Source organism: Leptonotus elevatus, chromosome 11 (genome assembly GCF_054856555.1).
Source record: "Leptonotus elevatus isolate MCC_2025b chromosome 11, RoL_Lele_1.0, whole genome shotgun sequence".
Lineage (NCBI taxonomy): Eukaryota > Metazoa > Chordata > Actinopteri > Syngnathiformes > Syngnathidae > Leptonotus > Leptonotus elevatus.
Genome location: NC_141249.1, coordinates 24,707,430 through 24,723,677, shown reverse-complemented (window position 1 = coordinate 24,723,677; position 16,248 = coordinate 24,707,430). Strand labels below are relative to the sequence as shown.

Below are 16,248 nucleotides of genomic sequence, written 5' to 3'. Positions count from 1 at the left end.
GACGCTTTCCCTCATAATTTGAACGAAAAAGGCGCACAGTTAGGACGACTTATTTGCAGTATATAAAGGGTGAGGGTTCGGTTCCTGTGAGAGGAAGCTCAGTTTGGATTTGCTTTTCCAAGAGGCAACATCTCAGACAATTCATTGAACAATTGTCGTGTGCTCGACCTGAAGAAGGCTCTTTACAGCCCAAACCTTGTCAAGGCACACTTGCATTTAATTATACTCATTAGGAATTACAACCATTTTTAGATTTTTTGTTTTATTGTTTTATATTAATAAGTCGTGATTACATATATAACAAAGGCCACTCCTATTGAATAAATAAAAAATTACAATTCAATTATACATAACATCTACAATAAAACCTAACCCTAACCCTAACGTCTGTAGTATAAACGAGTTTACCCGAATCTCAACCCTAATCCGACATCTGCGTTCATAAATAATGTACATTTGTTTACGTAAAATATATCCAATATATACATATACAAAGTGTGCACTATACCTGATGAGAGGCGTGTTGGCGACGTTTCGGAGGTCGTTGGTCCTTCAGGCGGAGTCTCATCCGGATGATTCATTCATTTCTATAAAACAAAAGCGAGCTTCCAAATGACGACCAGGTCAACCAAAACGTGGGGAAAAGAGACGAGGCAAAAACGGGCAGCGTGACACCAGGAAAGACAACCAACCGACACAGACGGAGGGGAGACGGCAGACTAAATACACAGACACTAACGACGCAACGAGACACACCTGGGGCGAGACACACCTGGGGCAAGACACAAGTGGCTGAGGGCACTGATTGGATGACACGAGGAAGGGCGGGATGACACTTCAACAAGACCAAGGGAGACACACAAGGACAACAGAAGCCAAAACATGACAAGGACAACAACATATCCTCATATAAGAGGTGACATGAGGACATCTCAAACCATGGTTCTTTTCCCTTCAACTTTCTATCTTGCACTTGACGTCTCGCTTGACTTTCCTTCTTTCCTTTTTTCCTTCCTTGGTGTCCTTTTTGGCTTCGTTGCTCTCCTTCTTTCTTTGCTTTCTTACGGACTCCCAAATTCATGACAACGATACATTCCATAACTCCACTCTGAGCTACATATTTAATATATATTTACATTTCATTTCAATTGATAAAAAATACACATACATAAATAAGACATTGATAAAACCATATATTTACATATACAATATATATAGAATTGATTATGTACATAGTGTAATCACAGTCAGTTCACATAAAAGGTTTATTTGAAAATAAACATCCTGGGAAACAGTTTGACCGTTTTCTCTCTCTCTCTCTCTCTCTCTCTCTTTCTCTCTTTCTCTCTTTCTCTCTTTCTCTCTCTCTCTCTCTCTCTCTTTCTCTCTCGCTCTCTCTCTCTCTCTCTCTCGCTCTCTCTCTCTCTCGCTCTCTCTGGGCTTAGTGCCTTCATTCCTGCTGTGACTCTCGGAAGGACAACAGCTCCTCGCAGTCGAGAGAAACCATTCGATTTATATTATTGAATTTTTGTTCGTTTTTACACATTAGCCTCTCAAGGTCGAAACGTCGCGACGGGCACTCCTTTTTTTTACACTTCTTTTCTTTTTCTTTCTTTTAAACCTTTTTTGGTTCTTTCTTTTGTTTTTGTAAAATAGATAGATTAAAAACCAAAATAAATATATAATTAATTGGAAAAAAACAACAACTAAACAAATCTGATGTATGACAATGTGATGACTGGACCGTTGTCCAGTATGGCAGACGTCGCCAACAACAAAATAGGCAACGGGGGTGGCGGTCGACCACGCTGGTACCAGGGAGGGCGAGAGCGCTGGGGGGTGGACAGTGCACCTCCCTCCTCCCTCCTCCCGCTTCGGCGGAAGGAGGAATCCTGTTCATAAACCTAACCCTAACCATAACCCCAACCCCAACCCTAACCCTAAACCTAACCCTAACCAACTAATAAGCTTCCTTCCTTCCTTTTCCAGGTCAGAGTAGAAATGGCAGTGTTGCACCCTGTACTGCGCCAACATTTGACAGGAAGTTGTTTTGATAGATACAAAGACAAACTTTACTACTGCCATGTTTCTTACATATATTGCAATAAAGTTCAAACTCACAGACAAAATCACAGGAAGTACTGGCAAGGGTTCAAAGGTCGTCAAAGTGATGTTTGGACAGCGCAGGTCACTGACCTGCTCTACACGCACACACACAAACACAAAACAGGCACGTGTGCGCACGGACAACATTCGCTCAGGTAAGAAATCAAACTTTTGTGCTGCTACACGAACTAAAAATCGGCACCGAGATCTTCCCTTTGAACGCGTTCCTCAACTTTTAAAATTCAGGTCTTAAAAAGGCTCGTTGAAATCTTTCGTATACTTAGTGATATTCATTAGAAGAATCATTTTTGGACTTGTTTGGCTTTCGATGGCGGTATGTGTCGCCTTATACGTTTACTCGTACAGGCAACATGCAGGGCGACCAAACGAGTCCTCTTTTGGGAAGACAGACCGTTTTCTGACGTCCTGTTCGGGCGTTTTATAAATTCATGAAAATGTCCGTTTGGCATGACGTGACTAATAGGAGATGAAGTGCACTGCATACCTGCGACTGGTCCCACAGTTTCAAGGCCGGGGCAAGCGTCCTCTTTTTGGCCAAATGAGAATATGGTCACCCGAATTTAATTGTGTGTGCGTGCGTGTGCGTGTGTTTGCACTCTAACCTAGGAGTCTGCAAACTTTGGCTTTTTGGTTCCTCTATAAAAATTCAGATTTTCATTTTACATATTTATCTGTATTTCTTTTTAGATACAATGTTATTTAATTATTTAAACGAATTAACGATAAAGATTTTAAAAATGAATATAAATATTCAAAATAATTTCAATGTCCGAATTTTCAAGTCAAAAAAAGTTAAAGATGAAAGGTAGATACAAATATTTTTTGAAATGTCCAAAAAGGAAGAAGACAAGCAGTAAAAGATCATTAAAATGTCCATGAAATTGCCCAAAAATGTCAGAATTAAATTTTTATAAAAGGCAGGAAAGAAAACGGTCAAAGGGTAGCTAAAAAATGTCCAAAAACAAAAGAAAAAAAGAATAAAAATGTCCACAAAATTGTTAGAGTGCGGCTGGCTTAGGACGCAGGAGCAGACACGACGTCAAAGTAATAACCACATTTTATTCAACAAAGTAGCAAACCAAAGGTGTCTGAGCTCTCAACGCGTCCAGGCTGAAAAAAAGGGAAATCCGTTTGGACCAAGGCCGCCGGGAAAAGCTTCTCAAAAACACCAAAGTCAAAAAACACTCCAAACTCGGGAAAACCCAGAAATGTGTTCAGCGAGTACGACGAGGCGTTCTGGCGAGGAATGGAGGTCGGACCAGAACTTAAGTATCGAGGGCGATTGAAGATTGGAGGCAGCTGTGTGAGGAGCCCAACACGACCGGACCACGCCCCCTGAAAGGAACAAACAGGAAACAGAACTCGTGATGCCAAAGTAAAACAACTCGCAACAAAAATATCCCAGTTGGATCTCAGAGAAGGCAGTAAAGAAAATGTAGCCATAAAATGTCCAAAAACAAAACGTGAAATGTGAAAAATTGCCCCAAAAATGTTCAGGAATTTGACAATCGTCTAAAAATGAGCGTCAGAAAAATGGAAGTATGAAACATTAGAAAAACAAACCCAAGTTTTGCAGCTTTTTTTCCTTGTCTATTTTTGGCCTGAAATACAGAAAAGCTTGCTGACCCGGTTCGAGATCAGTCTTCCAACTTGTCATTTGAAAGGACAAGTCATTAGGAAGTGAGACTCTTGTTGGTTTGCGAATGGGGAGAGGGTTGTGGGCGTGGTCTGGCTGGGATTGACAGCAGCAACTCACGATAAAGCCGAGGCGTGCCGGAGAACGTGCCGGGGGCGACTACGTCATGCGGAACAAGTGACGTGGCATGTTTCGTCTCGCGTAATGAGGACAAACAGCCAAATGGAGTGGATCTCAGTGTGTTACCTGAAGATGGCGCCAAACACGCGCTTTTCGCCCCAAATTCAAGCTGTAAAATAAGTCATGACCAGGACATGTCGACAGCATTTGGAGACAACATTTTCTACAGTTTATCAGCCCCCCAAAAAGTTGATTAAGTGTTGCGTTCCCTTTAAGACGCACGGAATTGTGAGGATGGATGGTTGTTTGTCTGCGATTGGCTGGAACCACTTCAGGGTGTACCCCGCCGACTGCCCCAAGCCAGCTGGGACAAGATTCAGACACCCTTTTAAGTAATAAGCAGTTAAGAAAATGGATGGATGGATGTCGAAGGATCGAGGATGATGTCATAGGTGGCTCCCTTTTGAAAATGTATTTTTACTAGTCTTCAATTGTCATTATTATTCATGTTGGTCTTTGGGACACACCGGCACCGACACCTTTTTTAAATGTCTTTATTTTTAAATGGTTGACGTCTGATTGGCCGTCCGCAGGATGGGCTCTTCTGATTGGCTGTTTTTCCTAAGCGTCTTGACTCTGGCGTCGGGCTCCGCCCCCGAGGACCCGTGCAGCATCAAAGCCAAGGACGTGGCCCCGGAGCCTCGCTGCGTCTACCGGGCCCCCGAGGAAGGCCGCGCCCCCCCCGAGGAGGGCCGCGCCCCCCCCGAGGAGGACCCGGTCCCCAGGGCGACCGACCCACGCTTGTGGGAGCTGTCCGCCGCCAACGCTCGCTTCGCGCTGTCGCTGTACAGGCAAGTGGCGCTGAGTCGGACCGCCGACGCCAACCTGTTCCTGTCCCCCCTCAGCGTGTCCGCTGCCTTTTCCATGACCAAAGTGGGCGCCTGCGGACGCACGCTGGAGGAAATCGTTAAGGTAGCGAGCGAGCGAGCGGACGCCCGCCTGACAGCAGTCGGTTCAAAGTTGTATGTGGCCCCGGGCGTGTTGGTGTGCCGGCAGGTGTTCCAGTTGGATTCCGTCACGGAGAAGACGTCCAATCAAGTCCACTTTTACTTCGCCAAGCTGCTGTGCCGCTTGCACAGGAGGAAGGACGCCGGCACCAAGCTGGCGCTGGCCAATCGCCTGTTCGGGGACCGATCCCTGCGCTTCGACGCCACCTTCCAGAACATCAGCCGCCGCGTCTACGGCGCCGAGATGATGCCGCTGGACTTTCGGGTCGGTTCGGTTGCGCTCCGCACTTTGTCCTGCCCGACGCCGACTGACGTCTGTGCCTGATCAGGGCGAGCCGGAAGCGTCCCGCGGCGCCATCAATGCTTGGGTGGCCAACAAGACGGAAAACAACATCCGGGACGCGCTGCCCGCAGGCGCCATCGACGCCGGCGCCGTCCTGGTCCTGGTCAACAACATCTACTTCAAGGTAGCGAGTCGCGCAAACTTTTCACTTTGCCTTTCGCTTGAAGTTCGTGACTGATCGCCAGTTGTTTGCATTCATCGATGAATCGGATTACGACATAAAAGTTTTAGCATTCGTGCGAAGGAGAAAAAAGGATCACATCAATTATTTTGATCATAAATCATGATTATTCATTGCGTGTCAAAACTTTCGTACTCAATAACGTAAGCACAACTTTCAATATAACAAAATTGCATTTGCAAAGCAAAACATCAAATGAAAACAAAAGCCGGCTGGCCCTGCTGCGCATATGTTGGCCTCTTGGGGGTAGTGTGGAGCACACACACAAAATGGACAGTAGAGTAGAGAAAGAAAGTTGCAATTGAGGGTTTTTTTCACAGATTGGGAAGAATTGACCAGTTAAGGGAATTGCTTTTCCGTCCGTCTTCCGACGGCCTCCGTGTGCCAAAATTCCTTATTTGAAGGAAATCAAGCAAGTTTAGCCTGCCAATGGAATTTTACATTGACTGCTAGCATTAGCTTTAGCAATATTTCTAAAACAAGATGTGTGTTGCATTTCAAGATGGACGGTGAGTAACAGCAATTCATTTTGTGTGTTTGGTCTTAAACTCCCACTGGGGTGCCTGAAAACCGCTTCAAGTGCAAACGTCACGTCAGGATGTTTTCATCGCGAATTGTTCTTCCCTCCCATTGAGATGCTTTGACCTTTGCGCAAATTCAAATCACGATTCCATTTCGATGAATCGTGCAGCCTTTGGTCACATTCATCAAGGGGCGAGAAAAAACTCCAGTGGTGATTCCAAACAGAGCCTGCCCGCCGCCGCCGCCGCCGCCGCCGCCGCCGCCGCCGCCGCCGCCGCCATGTGTCAAGTTGACCAGGTCAGCCCGCATTTGGGCTAATGTGCCGGCGGCGCCCCCTCAGGGTCGGTGGCTGCACCAGTTCCACAAAGAGGACGCGTACGTGGCCCCCTTCCACGTGGACGAGCGGCGCCGCTGCTCGGTGCAGATGATGTTCCAGGAGAACACCTTCCGCTACGCCCGGTTGTCGGATCAGCACCTCCAGCTGTTGGAGATGGAATACCGCGGACGCGACATCGGCCTGACGCTGCTGCTGCCGGACAAAGGCCGCACGCTGGCGCAGGTACCCGTGTGCGCTCGCGGCGCCAGACCGTGTTGGCGGTGCCGGCGTTTAGCCGAGCTCCTTGGCGTGTGCGGTTGCAGGTAGAGGCGGGACTGGACCTTCCCACGCTGAACGGGTGGCTAAACCAGATGGCGGAGACACGCGTGTCCGTGCACCTTCCGCGATTTCGCCTGGAGGACGGCGTCCGCCTCAAGGGGGCGCTCAATGCGCTCGGACTGCGCGATATCTTCAGCCCTCAAAACGCCAGCCTGCCAGGTGGGCAGTCGCCACTTGTTATTTTCATCACAGCCACAAATCCCGCCCCCCCAAACGCAATGTTGCTTTGCGATTGGTCCAAACGGGCTCCGTCGACGACATTCAAGAGTGTCTATCTACTCAAGAAATTAGAGCAGTACGCAAGAGTGGGCGGAGCTTGCTTTTCAGTCGGCGAAGGGTGACAAGATTCACACCTCATCAAGACGACGACCGATATATTTACCGTGACTCGCGTGTGCCTGCTGCGTGTTGCCTTCAGGGCTCGTGGACGGCGGCGGCGTTTCCATCAGCGACGCCTTCCACAAGGCCTTCCTGGAGGTGCGTTACACGACCGCTCTTCTATCGGTGGCTTTGAGGGGGCGTGTCCACTGACGCCCCCTGCGTGCAGGTCAACGAGCTCGGCAGCGAGGCTGCGGCGTCGACCGCCGCGGTGGCGTCGACGAGATCCATCAAGTTGGACGTGGAGGTCGTGCGGGCCGACCGGCCCTTCCTGCTCCTCATTCGCGAGACGACCATCAACGCCCTCCTCTTCGTGGGCCGCGTGGCGAGCCCCTGCCAACCCTGAGCGCACGCGCCGGCGAGAGGAGAAAAGAACAAAAAGAACGCTTCGCTCTTTGAGTCGGTGCAAGAAGAATCCATTCAAGCAGAAATGATCCCGATTGGTCGCACATTCGGGGTCTTTTGCCACGAAAATAAAAGCTCAAAACCAAACAAAAAAATAATTCAACACAGCTGAGCTGGACTCTGTCATTCTTTTAAGAAGGTAGTAAAGTACGAAAACTCGAGTCATGATGACATCATCTGTCTATTGCTAGGACAGGACCCGTTCAAACAGGTCCTGACCTGTTCTGGGTCACCAGAAGTACGACTTCATAGGAAGTCCATATTTGGACATTGGGGCATGTCTGGACAAGTCCTCAGCCACCGCAAGTATGACATCATAGGAGGCCCAAATATGGGCATAGGAGGCGGGGTCAAAACAAGTTAGGGGAGGGACTTAGACTGGAAGCTAGAGGCGGGGCCAGAGTACAAAGTCGACCACAATAAGATATTGGGACTAGTAAAGTAACAGTTAAGGATGAGTAAACCAGGTATGAAGAGAGTAGAAAGGTGCGGCTTCATCGAAAGACTAGTTAAGTCAAAATACGTCATAAGATCATATTTGAATCAAATAAAAATGCTGCATAGACATTTTCAGTCAAATTTCTTTTTTATTTGTTGCACGTGAAAGAAGAAGTTTGATTCTTTGGCTCCGCCCCGTTAATCTTTAAACTTCTTGCTGCCAGTCCAGTAAAAATCGATCTTTTGACGTCTATAGCCATCAACGGCAGGAGTTAACTCATCGGCAGCGAATGAGTTAACTCGTTGGTAGTAGAGATCTACTGTCAATCACTCAAAAGAGAATAAAAAGGCAAACACCATAAAGATTTTAACGAAATGACCGCCAGGAGGCGGAGTCAAAGGACGATCGGCATGAGCGGCCAACCATAGCCGGCTGGACCGGACCGGACCGGACTCATCAAGCGGGCGGGTGCGAGTGCAGAGACCGGGTCGGAAACTCACGACCCGGACGTGTGAGGTAAGTCGTCGGGAGGAGGCGGGCCTAGCGTAGCTCGGCCAATCGGGTTGAGGTGTCGTGGTTTTGTACAAGTGAGGTCGCTTCGCTTTAGTGCTGCGCTACGAGCGGGAGTCCGGTTCCGTCGGCCAGTCCGCACGCACGACCGCCCAATGGAGTCCGGCGAGCCCGGACGCCGTCTCTACAGGTCAATAACTTTTTGGGGATCGCATGTGCCAGCACGAGCGTGCGTTCAAGCGACTTGGATGAAGATTGCGTGGGCAGAAGGACCAACAAGATCTGCCGCGAACGCAACGTGACATCGTAAATCCGCAAGATCAGTCACGGACGTGAAGAAGAGCTCGTCGTAAGCCGACGTGCAGTGACGAGCGAGCGCCACCAGAGGGCTGCGTTCAAGCCTCATCTTTTGGATGGAACCTCTGCTGCCCCCTGGCCTGGAATTGGGCCATTACAACAACACAAGGTCGCTTGGCGATTCAAGTTCTGGTTGCGCTTTGAGGGGCGGCCGCTGCATGGAAAAATCCATTTGTCACGAAAAGGAATTGTCCATTTTAAATTATTGCTGCATTTTGTGCCGGCAGTTTGGCGCCGAGTTTCCCGTATTTGATGTCAAGCGCCTTGTTGGACAGCTAAGTAGTCGTCGGAAGGACGTCAAGTTTGTTCACGGCAATTCTTTAACTTTGAATGACTCTTTTTGATTACACACAAATTATCCAATGATTTATTTATTTTTTGCTACACAAACGCGAAATCTGTTGACTTTTACAAAGTGGAGGTCGACGTGAGGTCAAACGTGTCATTTGGGCCACATTGCGCTCTTCTACGTCATCAACATTTGTGGGAATTCCAGCAAGATCAACGTTGGAGGAGCTGACAGGCTTCGTCAGAGACAAATAAAAAGTCACCATTTGCGAAGCACGCGAGCTCGTCGAAGGAAATGTGCTGGACTTGCGCCGCAGGTTTCAGGTTTGTGGGCGGGGCCAAATGTGGCTGAAAATCCAACATTGAAAAGAGGCCAAAAATGACTTGTGACCCGAAGCCTCTATTTTCAGGACTAGCGAGCGGGTGCTAATGTTGGCTGCATTAGCGAGCGCCTTCAATTTGCAACATTTTGCCATCCGAAATCAGCGATTGAAGACGAGCCGCGTTGATGTTGTTGATGCCGACGACAAAAAAAAAAGGTTCCGAAAGCAACTGCGGTTAACTGAACATCGACCGACTGGGCTTTTCTTTCCTAAACATGGCGGCCAGAATGAACGCTCACGCTGCGGCACGCGCGCCAGAGAAAGCACCCAAAAACGGCAAATTCCGAAAGCGGCGCGAGGGGCCAGCTTTGGAACGTTTCGTTTTTTCTCAAATTGCCAAGAGAAAAATTGCAGATTGATAACAAAGTCCCGTTTTCGTTCCCCCTCAAGTCCGAATGAATTTCAACGAGTTGTGAAAAGTTCATAGCAGCCCCAACGAGTCTTAACATTTTTGTTGAGTTTTTTTTCTATCAAAAGTCTTTCAAGTGCTGAAGTTGCTTGGCGGCCATCTTTGCTTTGGCTGCCAGGACGACAAAGTGAGGTCAAGTTGTTCGTCTTGTGTTCTGGCTGCTAAGACGCCGGCTAGCTGCTAGCTAGCAATTTGTCAACTGAAACAAGCTAACAGTCTGCATTCATCGCCAGTTGGCTTAGCGTAGCACAAACAACAAATCAACTTTTGCCAGCAGTTTTTCCTCACGTTACTGAAGCGTGAAGATGAGCGTGTGAGCGCCCCCTGTGGTGACGAGAGGTAAGTGAGCATATCAGCTTATGTGAGGTGAGGTTCGCTCGGGACCGCTGAGACCCGAACTCAACGACGACGGTCGCGTGGGTTGCGATTAGCGCTGGCGCTAACGCGGAAGCTAACAGGCGGGTCTGCTTTTCCCGCCTTTGCGCTGGATTGTCGTGAGGCAGAAAGGAAGGAAGGATGTGATTGGCTGACAAGGTCGTGAAGAGGAAGTCAACGAGACCTCGCGGTCATTGAGGTGAGCATCAAGCGGTGTCGCTTTCGCATGCGCCGGGCCCGCGCTCGGAGGCCCGCCTGACGCGGCAGGCACGCACGCTCGGAGGCCCCGCCGTACGCCGTACGCCGTACGACGCCGCACGGCGCTGCGCCAGCGCTCCTCCTCGGCAGCGGCTCCACGTCAGTCGGGCCCGGTGGTGGAGACGGACGCGTGGGGGGCCTCGCCAAAAAGCGTCCCTCCGCCGCCGCCGCCGCCGCCGCCGCCCTCTGGGTCGTCCTGTCCTGGGGAGGCCCCCCTGGCGCCGAGGGAGGCGGTGGTGGTCTCGGGCGAGGCGCTCTGGGCCTGCTGTCCCGGGTGGTTCTTGCGCAGGTGCTGGTTGAGGATGGCCTGGAAAGGGAAGCTCTTGGCGCACAGGCGGCACGTGAAGGGTTTGTTGCCCGTGTGTTTGCGGATGTGGTACTCCAGCTGGTCCTTGCGCGTGTACTTCTTGCCGCACAGGCGGCACACGAAGGGCGTGATGCCCATGTGCAGACGCATGTGGCGGTCCAGACTTCCCTTCTGGTTGAAGGACTTGCAGCAGTAGATGCAGGTCAGACGCGGGTTGTAGCGGAACCAGCGCTCGCCCACCGGGTCCCTGGCGTAGTCCTCGTACGCCGCCGCCGCCGCCGCCTCCTCGCCCTGGCGCGCACACAAACACGGGGTGGGTCAGAAGCAAGCTTATTTGAGTTAAGGAAAACTAACGCAATAACTACAAGTAAAATTAAAAAAAAACAATTGTTAACAAAAACAAAAACGCTTTTTGATAAAAACAAAAATTAACTGAAAGTACAATTTATGTTTACAAAACTAACTTTAAGTATATTTATTTTGATATTAACCGGAATAAAGACATTTGAAAGTTTGTCACACAGAAGTGACGTCATCGAGCAGCAGCCAATAGAAAAGCAACTTCAGATAATGTCGCTCCTCCTCGGAGACCATTTTGTGGCTCACCTGCTTTTTCTTTTAATTCAGCTGAAATGCGACGCGAGTTAAGAAATGCGTTACTTTTTGTCATTTTTTTATGGTGTTCATTAAATATTGCACACAATTAATAATTTTTTTTAACGAAAACTAATACTGAAAATAAAAACTAAGCATTCAAAAAAAAAAAGAATAAAAACGAACAGAATAGCCTTGAAAACTAATTTAAACTAAGTAAATAAAAAAATATAAAAACGAAGGAAAATGCAAATTCCAAAACTACAACAACCCTGGTCAGAAGCGCCCCAACAACAACAACAACGAAAAACAATTGTCAATCCCTCGCCCGCTTTTGACTTCCGCTGGAAAGACAAATGCGGCGAAGCGTGGGGCGTCATGTGACCTGGCAGTTGGCAAGTCGCAGGTCTTCGCTTCTGCTGGGAGATTCGCTTTTGGCCCGTTGACCATCGGCGACGACCAGGACGCTGCCCGAGGGACTCAACCTGACACACAAAACACACCCACGACAACACGCCACGCGATGATGCGGAGACGTTGCGCTCAAAATGTGCACCATTTTCACACGTTTGTAAAAGTTGCGTGAACTTCATCAGAATTTGCAAAATTGTGCTGGCGACTTGTCGGACGTTTGCGGACACATTTGCTTATTTTGGAGACAAAGGTGCCGCCGTTTCAAGATCTTCGCACTCGCAGCAGGTCCAAACGTCCAAACTGGAGCTTGTGTTGCCGTGACCCGGAAGACCGTCTTTCTTCTGGTGCCAACTCGTCGGCCATTGCTGCTGCAGCGGCGTCGAAGAAGAAAAGATTTGGCGTCGAAGGGCTCCCTGTCAAGTGCGGCTCAGATCAAGGCTCGCTTTTTCAATCTGAAATTTTGAAAGGGAGACAGCAACAGTGCCTCCTAGTGGACAGAGGGGGGATGACCTTCCCATGAGTGAACCTCGTCTGTCAACTACTGTTGCTTGAAATGTTGCTGCCGTAAAGAATTTGGTAAAGGTCGGTCCGAAGACGTTTGTCGGAATTGGAATCGTGCACGCGCTTCTCGCTGGGATGCGATAGGAACGGAAAAGACGACAATGCCAAGACGAGCGCCAAACAGCCAAGAAATACGCGTGGCCGCCGATCCACGAGCGCACGTTCGATAACTCGCAAGCACAATCGAACATTTACAAACGAGTCATGTTAAATTCGTAGACATTTGGAATTGCAAAATTCCATATTTTCTCCTCATTTCCAGACTTCTGTTTAAGCTGAGTGATCGTTACTTCATCATCAATGGAAACAATCAATATTTCTTCTTTTTCATACGTTGAAAATTGCGTTCCATATTCTTGTCATGCACAACATCAACAAACGGGAAAATCTGCCATATCGGTTGGAGGCCGATCCGCGCCGCCGCTCACCTGTCAGCATCGCCGAGGCTGCTGGAGGGCCGCGGGCCGCCGCTGGCCGGCGTGCCGTGGCGCGAGGCGTCGGCGCCGGCCGGCCCGCCGTCGTCGGCCGGGCCCGAGCCGTCCCGCCCGTGACCCGCCCCGATCCACTGCTCCGCCCGCTCCGTCTTGATGGCCGTCCCGTCCACGCCCTCGTCCGCCTCGCCGCCGCTCTCCACGTACCACTGGCCGGCTCGGTCCACGCGGAGGAGCGCTTCTCCGCGGCGGCGGGCCGGCGGGCTGCGCGCCGCCTCCTTTTCCCGGGCGGCCGCCCCGACGGGCGCCTCCGGGAAGGGCTGTCGCCATGGGCAACAAGTCATTTCATTAAAAAGGAGCTCCATAAGTTTGGTGGGCTCGGTCATTTGTGATTAACGCCACTGAATGTCCATTCGTCGCTCGCTTTATGCGTGACGCGTCCGCACGCACGCACGCACGCACGCACGCACGCACGCACGCACGCACGCACGCACGCACGCACGCACGCACGCACGCAGCCAAATGACATTTCATTTTGCCGTCCTTTGTTTTCATTCATTCGTGTCGACGACAGATTGACGCCGACAGTTGATTGAAAATTCATAATGTTTTGTACTTGTACTTGACGCTCTTCGCTGCCACCTATAGTCTGGGAGAATCTCTGCATTTGATGGTTCACCTTGTCTTCAAATCGATGCAGTCTTTTTGTTTTTCTTCTTTCGGACAAAAGGTTTCGTTTACCTTGACAGGTTTGGTTGCCGACTGCCGCTTTCCTCACAAGCCGTCTCAACCTAACCTTTAAAAACACTAAGCCGATCAGTTTGAAAGCTTGCTTTTGCTCACTGGATTGGCAGTTAATGATCTTTTTTTTTTCTGAGCTTCATATTTCATGTGCCGTTTTGTTGACAGAAATGCTTGTTTTTTTCACTTTTCATTCAAGTACATTTTTGTTGACAGAAACTGATAGTCCAGTTCATGTATTGTTTTTTGTGTCGTTGTATTTGGATAACAATTTGTTTGAAATATTGTCAAGAACTAAGAATTGTGATTCTTTTAGCATTATTGGCAAAACTGGTATTAAAAATGAGTTTCGATTGAGCTGTGCAAATAAAAGTCAATTTCATTTGAAGGCTTTGCCATGACGAACTATAAAAACGTACTTTTCTGCTTCGTACTGGCTTTTTTCTTCTCCTCCTTTTTTTACGTCTACATTTCGCTTATAAGCTCCAATTTTTGACATTAATGTTGCTGCTGTTGATGTTTCTTTTCTTGGCTTTTTTTCAGGTCCAAGAGGTTGGGATTGGGTCAGGTTCATATTTACATAAATCAACATGTATACATCCTAATATTTTGAATTAATAATAAAAAATACAAACTTTTGCTGATGTTTTAGATTTTTGTTGAGATAACGTTTCGGTCTGGAGGTATTTTATGCAGGTTGTGTATCAAAGTCAACATTTTTGTATCGTGACAACACTGGTTTATTTGTTAAGTCTGCTCGGTGTTAACTATTGGTTGTTGTCGTTGTTTGTAAAAACGAAAATACAAAACCCCCAAAAACAGGCGCGCGTACCTCCAGGCCGCGGGCGCGCGGCGCCGCCTCCCGCTGGGCGAGCGGGCGGTCCGGGTCGGCCAGGCTGATCTTGAGGTGGATGCCCTCCAGGATGCGCGTGCAGCGGTCGATGACTTCCTGCATCTGCAGGAAGCTGGCGGCCGTCAGGTAGCTGATGATGTCGCACAGCTGCAGGCGCAGGCGGCCCGTGTAGCAGAAGCCCAGCAGCTGCTCGAAGACGGACGCGTTGCGGATCACCGTCAGCGACACCGTGCTCATCTGGCTCAGGGACATGTGGTCCCGGAAGTACGGCGAGCTGGCCGCCAGGACCACCTTGTGGGCCCGGAAGCTCTGGCCCTCAACGTAGACCACGATGTCGCACAGCCGCCCTTGGGCCCGCAGCTGGTTCAGGTGCGACAGCACCGAATTGCTGAAGTCCGGCACGTCCAGCTGGATGCTGCCCGAGCGCTCCATGGCGTCCGGCCCCCGACCGGCCCCCGACCGGCCCCGTCGCCGCCTGCGGGAATGCTGAAAACAAGCGCACGTAACACCCGGACGTTTACTTCTCGCCGCCGCTTTCGTTCAATTTGCCCAACGCAACGCGACTACGCTGCTTCCGCTGCTTCCGCTGTTCGACGCGACACGCCGAGCAGGTCGACTGTCGTTTTTGTACTTGAGTTCAACGAATACAAACGTACAGCCTCAATATTTAGCGAAAGGATTGCCCAATGGTGCAAACTCAATTATTGGTGCTAATTTGCATGTTATTGAAATGCATCTTGATTGTAAATGATGAAAATAATAAAAAAAAAATTTTTTTAATGTGTAATCACATGAAGCAAAACTAATTTCAACTCAATTACACAAACTGCTTGTCAAGTTCAAGCAAGAAGACTGAAGACGACATTTCACAGACACACTTTGTATGCATTCCTTCCAGTATTGCAAGTAAGCCGTCGTTTTATTGCTAATCACTGAAAATGTCGAGCGTCCCAAAAGTGAGAAGAGGCGTCAAGTACTCACGATGTGGCGATTCCCGAGCGGATTCTTCCACGCCCTCCACGGCGATGGTCAGCTGCTGCGTGACGTCACAGACGAGGGCTCCCCGTCAGGTCCAGTGGGCGGAGGCTCCAGAACCATCAGAACTTCCGTTCCGCTAACACAAGCTAGTAGCCGTCGGCGGACTCGCCGGAATCTCGACGCGGACCTGCGGACGCACTTTGCATCACCGGATTGGGACGTCTCGGCTCGTTTCGGTTCGGTTCCGGCTTCGACTTCGGCTCGGCTCGGCTCGGCTCGGCTCCTCGATCCCACTGGTGCTCCGGAGCCCAGGAGAACGCTGGCGTCGGCTTCGAGGCCGAACAAAAGAGTCTCGACTCGGCCTCCGATCCGCCGCTGCCTTTCGGGTTCGGGATTCACGTTCGGTTCGGAGGCTCCGGGCCGTCGAGGCGGCTGGTCGTCATCCTGCTCGCGAAGGAAGGAAGGAAGGAAGAGGAGGAAGAAAGAGCACACGCGGTGCTTGCTGGGAAATGCAGTTTGTGCTCCGGAAGAAGTCCGTCCTACCTGTGCCTCGCGCACTGCATCTCCCGGCATGCATCTGGCGCGCTGCCGCAATCTGCGCATGCGTGCGTCAGACAGACCTGGAAATTATGCCAAAATAAAAGCTGCGCGTGTGTTTGTGTGCTGTGCGCTCATTTGGATTTCGATATGATTGGAGCGTTAATGGTTGGCGAAGCCACCGGCAGCCATCTTATGTTGCCACTCAACTTGAATCCATTGATTTCTCCCTGGCGTTTTGACGTAGTTTTCTTGTGTGGCATACGCTGCTAAGAATATGATTTAAAATTGCCATTCTGCTCTCCAAGGTTGGTCCGCTGCATCATGTTATGAGAAGCATCAACAATGAAATGAAAGCTGAGCCCATCAGGACAAAATTAACTGCCAAATGTAAGACACCACACTGAGATGTTGATATTTTTGAGGCTCTCATGACTCC

At 49.7% G+C, this 16,248-nt stretch overlaps 2 protein-coding genes across 3 annotated transcripts; one reads left to right on the top strand and one right to left on the bottom strand.

The window, feature by feature from the left end:
- Window positions 1–2,139: 2,139 nt before the first annotated feature.
- Window positions 2,140–7,469, top strand: serpinc1 (serpin peptidase inhibitor, clade C (antithrombin), member 1). Of its 2 annotated transcripts, none has more exons than XM_086089785.1 (8): window positions 2,140–2,261; window positions 4,477–4,855; window positions 4,940–5,155; window positions 5,220–5,357; window positions 6,277–6,495; window positions 6,576–6,750; window positions 7,010–7,068; window positions 7,139–7,469. In XM_086089785.1, exons 2-8 carry the CDS (start codon window positions 4,478–4,480, stop codon window positions 7,313–7,315), a joined length of 1,362 nt encoding a protein of 453 aa, XP_085945911.1. In that variant the 5' UTR covers window positions 2,140–2,261; window position 4,477; the 3' UTR covers window positions 7,316–7,469. The 2 variants fall into 2 exon arrangements, with proteins under 2 accessions (XP_085945911.1, XP_085945912.1); XM_086089786.1 differs by lacking the exon at window positions 2,140–2,261 and adding an exon at window positions 2,328–2,352.
- Window positions 7,470–7,941: 472 nt separating this feature from the next.
- On the bottom strand, window positions 7,942–15,772 carry zbtb37 (zinc finger and BTB domain containing 37). The gene is made up of 5 exons (XM_086089784.1): window positions 15,276–15,772; window positions 14,274–14,780; window positions 12,698–13,020; window positions 11,680–11,779; window positions 7,942–10,991 (listed from the first exon to the last, which is right to left on the bottom strand). The coding sequence occupies exons 2-5, from the start codon at window positions 14,724–14,726 to the stop codon at window positions 10,494–10,496; spliced, it is 1,374 nt and encodes a 457-aa protein (XP_085945910.1). The 5' UTR covers window positions 14,727–14,780; window positions 15,276–15,772; the 3' UTR covers window positions 7,942–10,493.
- Window positions 15,773–16,248: the final 476 nt, after the last annotated feature.